Source organism: Cyprinodon variegatus, unplaced genomic scaffold (genome assembly GCF_000732505.1).
Source record: "Cyprinodon variegatus isolate N-32 unplaced genomic scaffold, C_variegatus-1.0 Scaffold39, whole genome shotgun sequence".
NCBI classification, from domain to species: Eukaryota; Metazoa; Chordata; class Actinopteri; order Cyprinodontiformes; family Cyprinodontidae; genus Cyprinodon; species Cyprinodon variegatus.
This window is the reverse complement of record NW_015150492.1, coordinates 845,520-852,793: the sequence shown is the minus strand read 5'-3', so window position 1 is coordinate 852,793 and position 7,274 is coordinate 845,520. Positions and strand designations below refer to the sequence as shown.

General features: G+C 39.2%; 1 protein-coding gene across 1 annotated transcript in view; it reads left to right on the top strand.

The window, feature by feature from the left end:
• The first annotated feature begins 1,431 nt into the window (after positions 1-1,431).
• pter (phosphotriesterase related) overlaps positions 1,432-7,274 on the top strand; it is a 9,036-nt gene continuing 3,193 nt past the window's right edge. Inside the window, exons 1-3 of the mRNA XM_015369868.1 lie at positions 1,432-1,511; positions 4,537-5,002; positions 5,547-5,812. Coding sequence (XP_015225354.1) covers positions 4,571-5,002; positions 5,547-5,812 — 698 coding nt within the window. The 5' untranslated portion in view covers positions 1,432-1,511; positions 4,537-4,570. The remainder of the gene's footprint in view (positions 1,512-4,536; positions 5,003-5,546; positions 5,813-7,274) is intronic.

Below are 7,274 nucleotides of genomic sequence, written 5' to 3'. Positions count from 1 at the left end.
TTGATCATTATTAAATTTTAATGAATAGCTCCTTGGCATGAGGCGCACCTCTGGTAAAAAGTAAATTAAGATCCATTTGTAACTTTTCAAATAACCCTACTAACAAACCAACATATACACCTGAAAAATAACCTTATTGGCATAGGTTAAAAAGAGAGAGTAGATGGTGAAGTTTTCTAAAAAGTAGGGTGTGGCAAAAAAAGTATGTGAGGGTTATGAAAGACATATACATGGATAGTGAGACAGTGGTGAGGTGTGAGAATAAAATGACAGCCTGGTTCACAGTGGGGGGATTGAATGAGCTCACTTTGAATTATGATGGACAGATCACCAGAAGAGGTCAGGCAGAACAAGTCTATTGTTACATTTGGAGATCATGATCTATAGTGACAGCTGGAAGCAAGTTGAATAAAGCCTTTATATTTAGAAGTATGATTTGTAGAGAAAGTGAATAAAGTGCAGATAAAGCAAGAATATATTTGTTCATATGAGTTGACTAAACGGCCCAAAATGATGGCCAGTGTACAAGAGAGGAATAAGAGTGAGCAAGAAGGGGAAAGGGGAGGAATGCAATTGTCAGGGATGATTTGTGTCTGACTGATAGCTGGCAGCATGAAAGGGATGGAGTAAAGAGAGGATGGCAGTGAGACCTGCTGTGATGTATGGTTTAGAAAAGGCAGCACTGACAAAACGATAGGAGGCAGAGCGAAGAGTGACTGGGTAAACATTTCTTTGTTAAACTATAAGATGAAAAAAATGAGAACATCTAGAGGACAGGTCGTTTTTACAGATCAAGCTAGATAAGAGATGACTAAATGTTTTGGACTAAGAATGTTTGATATTAAACTGCCAGGGAGGAGGCCAAGAGGAAAATCAAATCAGAGAAGATTCATGGATCTAGTGAAAATGGGTGCCAAGGTGAGATGGAGTCACAGGATCTGCAATCTCTAAACAAATTACCCACAGCAAAAGATGGACCTATTTATTTAGACCTTTAATTTTTCAAAACTAAAAAAAAAGAAAATCATGGATTAAGTATGAAGATAAAAGGAGTAGGCCCAGAGTACAGGCACGCAGCCAATTTTATTTTATTTTATTTTCTAATTAGTAATATATTAAATAACAACCATCGTCATAAACAAATATTTGTTATCATAATACAAAAGCATAAAAATAGAAATATACAGCTTCTAAAGTACCCATTGTTCTTTTAAATATTTGCACAGATTAGTTCAGCCTTTTTAGACTAAATTTATCTAAATCACAAATAAATAAATAAATAAATAAATAAATAAATAAATAAAGAAACAAATAAACAAATAAACAAATAAATAAAATCTTCCAGCTGTAACTCGAGCATTTGACGGAAAACGAATAAGCCGTCCTAAACTATAATCTCGGAATCTCTCGCGATGATTGGTTTGTTAGCGCGACTTGTGTTGGAGCTAATCCTGCAGCAGCTGTCAGAGCTCGGCTGGTGGTGGAAGCAAAGCACGGCGAACAGAAACAAGGTTAGATTACAGGTTTTTGGAAGTGTAACGTTTAAGCTTTACTCCGTCGAAACCTTTTCCCATCTATTCAGAAACTCTAAACTACGGAATCCCGTTGTTTCGGTGTAATTTTCTCAAGTTTTAACCACGCCAATTTGATTTGAGTTTATTCTTCACCTGCAGAAAGAGGGGAGCGAACAGTTTCCAAGTTGGTGTTAAGAGTTCCGATTGGAGTTTTAATAAGGATCAGATTCATGCATTTAGCGGTCTAAAGGTCATTGTTTGTGCATGCATTGTGCATGCAAGGTTTGTCAATGATTTAACACGACAGACAACACTATTAAACTACTGCTCTGCTGCACAGAAGTCTGATTTCTACAATAGCTTACCAAAATTATCATGAAACCTCTCCTGAGATAGTGTTACATGTTTTGATTTCTTGCACTTAGAAAATAGAGAAGTGTTGCATGTGTAATATCCTATACCCTTTACTGGACATTCCTAAATAATCTCCTTTGCCTGTATCTAATTTGATCACAGCATAAGTGTGATTAAAAGTAGTTTTGTGAGTAGCATCATAAAGCTTCGGATTACATTTAGACCAGGTTTAACAGAGCCTTAGGTTATAGATGTTTATCTAAAGGCAGAGGCGTAACCAGAAAATGTTTATTAGGGTGGCCAGGCAATAACCAATGGACACTGAGGGGTGGCACCAGAACCTCAGGATCAATCTACACTCTTCCAACAGTAAAAATAATGAGCAAAACATCCATATTTTCTAAATAAAGACAAACTATACTTTCCTACAGCCTTTGCTAACAAATAGACACAAATATTCAAACATCCGTGCTTTTTAGATAAAAGGTATAGTGGATAAATTCCTTTCAGGTTTTAATTCTGGAGCGAACATCTTTTCCATTGTCATTACTTACCTACTTTTATCAACAATCATTCTGGATAAAACTGATATTTATAAGTACAAATATTTACATAAATTGATTAATATGTTTTTATTAAAATAGTTATTTATCTATGATTTCACTAAAGACTCCTAGATGACTTGCAGAGACACATCATTTTCTCTTTACCCCATATAACTAAAAATCTAGTTATGGAAAGAGCATGAATTCTGTACTTCTAATTTTTAATGTTAGTATTTTAGTGTGCATAATTAACCACAGTGTTTTTGTTGTCAAGTAATTGTTATTATATGAAACTTTTAAATGATTTTAACATTCCACTTCAGAGTATCACTGCTGCCACTGTCTGTATTGGAGGGGGAAAAAAATGGTAGGTGTGGCCATAGCCACCCTTAGCCAATCATTGGCCACCCCTAACATTTTTTTTCCCCTCCAATGCAGACATACCTGGCCCCCCATCTAGCTCCGCCCCTGTCTAAAGGTTTATCTAAACAGGCATCCCCAAAGTCGGTCCTCAAGGGCCACTGTCCTGCAGGTTTTAGAGGTTTCTCTGCTTTAGCACAGCTGATTCTGATGACTGCTGTTCAGCAAAAGCCTGTTAATCAATTATCAATGTATATCAGCTGTGCTGGCCCTCGAGGACCGACTTTGGGGATACCTGATCTAAAACTTCTCAATTCATGGAAATGAAAGAAGTGTCGCACAGGTGCAAATAGAGCTGGGCGATAAAAATCTCATCGCAACATTGGGCGATATTTTTGTGAGAACGATAGAAGTGATGATTGAAAAAAAGAAAAAAACATTAGTTCTTGGCATTCTGTCTAAGGTTACTGTACATTTTGTGACTGCTTACTACATCACTCATAGTCCCACCAGCACAATTGATATCTCGTGGCAACCACCTTTAATCATATTCTTGATTATTTTTCAATTACCTAAAGAAAAAAATGAATAAAAAAGAATAAAGATAGCAAACTTACAAATTCTGACAATTCAGCCAGGTTCTTGAGTTTTTAATCATCAATTCTATTCGATTGTTTAGACAATAAATAAAAATTCTTATCATAACTAGAAACTGAAAGTGACAAACAATGCAATTAATGCCCACCATTGACTGCAAACCTACCAAAACTGAACTTTCCGTGCAAACTTACTAGACCAGGAGAACAGAGAAGCAACCAAGAGGTCCATGGCAGGTTTTTAGCAGAAGAGATGCATGAAACCGTCCACAGGAAAACCATTATACCTCTTTTCCACTGGATGAAAAACCCCATTAAAACCCTGGGAACAATCGGCTTTTAGTTGCAGTGAGAACAGCACATTAACCTGAATCAACCCGGTTCAAACAACTCGACAAGTGACCCACATTAAAATCACCTCGGCTCTGATCTGCATGCTGTGTGAACACCAGTGCCAGAGTTCTCTAAATTACCTGATACCATTGGTCGCAAAGTACGAACGCCAAAACACTTCACCAGTCAGGTCTGATCTAACAAGTCGAAACAACTGTTTACATTCAATAAACTTGGAGCAGCACTGGTGAGAGGGATTCAGATGGATAATGGAGCAAAACAATAAAGCACACTTCCTTCCATGATGCTCTCAAGTGTTTACTTTTCTTATTTTTGTCAAACTGGTGACATCATCAACGATAACATGGTGTGATGGTGTCACCAGACACGCAGCTGCATGGGGACAAAGGGCACGCAGTGTCCCAGCTAGGGGTTAGACCCAGCTTTGTTTGCCATTGGGAAGGGAGCCAAAAGCCGAGTGTTACCGGGTCGACCCATGTTTGAAAAACACGCGTTAACCTGGTATTTTCAGTGGGAAAGAGGCTTTAGAGACAGACTTCGCATTTTTCGCTTTTTTCCCTAAAAGTGACTAAAAGCTATTTTAGGTATCCAGTTAGTATGTAAAAGAAAGTGCTTTGGTGAAAATAGTGATTGTAATTTTCTGGCCTATAGGCTATGTTTGGAATGCAGCACAACATATCCATGTTAAAACATGGTGGTGGCAGCATCATACTTTTGGATTTTTTTTTTTTTCCATCTTCAGCAAAGGCGAGGAGTAGAGTTTCTCTAAGGGGTATGAGTACTGTATCTAAATCAACTGTTATTTTGTTACAGATCTGGGGGAGTCCTAAGCACCCATCGGTGCATCATGTCAGCATTAAGTGGGAAGGTCCAGACCGTCCTGGGTCTCGTCGATCCAGACCAACTGGGACGCACCATGACTCATGAGCACCTGGTCATGGGCTTTGAGTGCAGCTACACCCCACCTCCACCTGGTGACGAGGCGGTGGCAGAGAACCCGTTCCAGATGCAGCACATGCACTGGCTCAGGCAGAACCCCTACAGCTGCAGAGAAAACCTGTTCCTGTCGCAGGAGCTGAGCGCCCTACGGGACGAGTTGCTGGCTTACAGAAAGGCAGGCGGGGGCACGATAGTGGAGAACACCACAACAGGCATCGATCGGGACCTGCCTGCCCTCAGACAGCTGGCAAAGGAGACAGGGGTCCACATCATTGCAGGGGCAGGGTACTACATAGACAGCACCCACACTGAGGCCACCAGGAAAATGAGTGTGGAGAAGGTTTGTTCAAGCTCATGCATTCTGCTCTGAAAGTTGAACAATGTTGCATTCCAATATTTCATTGTGTCGTCTGCACATTACTGTTTTAATAAGATACACACCCTTTAAACCCATTCGGTGTTTATCACATTAAAACCACAAACTACTTGAAAAGTGTCCAACAGCTGAATTTCTGTCGCGCCAAACTTGAACTGTTGAATAAAAATTCAGGCTTAACTTTGAATGAATAAATCTCTTTAGGTCTCTAGTGATGTTTTGTCATAACGTGAAAGGGGTTGTAATTGTTTTGCTGATTTATTTTTTTTTTTTATCCATTGAACTTTACTCTCAACACTTTTTGTGAATATGCAAATTCTTCTCTCCAAACTTTGGATTGATTAACATGGATCTGCAGCTGTTTATTCTGTTTGTATTGACACATTGACAGTGTGCATGCACTCGTATAAATATTCAAAACTGCAGCTTAGATAGAGAGAAATCAGAAGATGTCACTAACCTGTCAGTCGCTTGTCTAAAAAGTGATGTTTTCCCATCTTTCTGACAGCTCACAGACAGCATCGTCAGCGAGGTGCTCCACGGCGCTGATGGCACAGACATCCGATGCGGTGTGATCGGTGAGATTGGCACCTGCTGGCCGATCACAGAGAGCGAGAAGAAGGTGCTGAGGGCCACGGCCAACGCTCAGGCTCAGCTGGGCTGCCCTGTTATCATCCATCCCGGCAGGGATCCTGCCGCTCCTGCTGAAGTTGTTCGGATTCTCCAGGAATCTGGCGGTGACATAAATAAGACGGTCATGTCTCACCTGGACAGGTGAAAAGCTCATAGGATGGAGGTTCTGTAACCTACCAGCCTCCTTAACATGATTATAGTCATGATATCCAGAAGTTATTTTCTTAATCAGAAAAAAATCTGATTTTTTTTTAATGTAATCTAAATAAGGTTTGACATTGTGATTTCTCTGGCCTTCAGCAGGCTTCTTTCACTACTTGGATTTATATTTGACCACATTTTTTTATATAATGAGTAGAAATATATAGGATTATTTGGTTTCCTGGCAAATACTACATTCTTATTTAAAAAATATTTAGGGTTGGCTTTGCTGACCATCAAAAACTGTCCTCTGATGCACTTCTTGGATTACTGGGGACTGAGAGGATGCAGACCAAGAAAACCAAAAACTTTCAGGAGAAAGGTCTTAAAGTCAGAGGAAGTTAAGATTGAGCCTTGCTAACACAATAACAAAAAATACTTTGTCATTGTGTTATACAGCTTTTAGAATAAAGTTGTGAGACCTAAGATACCTGTTCACCCTAAAGCATGGTGGTGGTAGTATCATGGTGGGGGGACGTTATATTATTGCCTTGATGGAATAATGACAAAAGAGGAGTACTTTTAAGTTCTTGACTATTTCTTCATATCAAATTAAACATTCAAATATTTGGTTGTTCCTGCTGGATAGTGATTCTAAATACTTCTAACAAAACTGGTTTCATAACCTTTTTTTAGAAACACCCCAGATTTGTGCGCTTTTCAAATCCTGGACGTATAATACCTGAAGGCCAGAGCTAACCAGTTTAATCATGGTCATGCCGGGAAACTGCTAATCGTTACACCAAGGGCTGGGGGTCTCCTTTATCAGATTGCATGGGGTCTACCAAAAGTGTATGTTGACAGAACATACACAACAAAGCTGAAAATTTGCATACACAAAATATATTTCAGATTCGTCAAACCACGCTCATTTCATCACAAATCTTACCTGTGCAGTCTGCTTAAAGCTCAACCTTGTCTTAAGCCCGTTGACAATCTGCAAATGAGCCAGCTGATTAATGATATTTAATGGTAACCAATGGTAACCACAGAAAAGAGTGAATAAGGGGCAGTTTTAACCAAGGCAGAGATAGATTGGTTGATGAGTGAGGTGGAAAGTTGGAAAAATTGGTTTGGTATCGACAGGAGGGATGTTAGAAATGGCAACAGAGTCATCTGTATGGATATTGATTACAATGCTATCATTGTAGGTAGGTATTGGTATTTGGCTGTAATATCTCAGCTTTATGGATACATTCAAATAATTATTTTCTTCCTGGAAGTTGCCTGTGTTGGAATCTGCGCTGATAAGAGCCAAGTGCCAGGAACCCTAGAGTGCATAGGAGCTTTAATTAATTAATGAAATAAAGAGTTAAGAAATCTGAATGTCTGGATAAGCTTCCCACCAAGCTATCTATGTGCATAAAACATACCTACATCAGCTTTAATGGTGTACTGATCT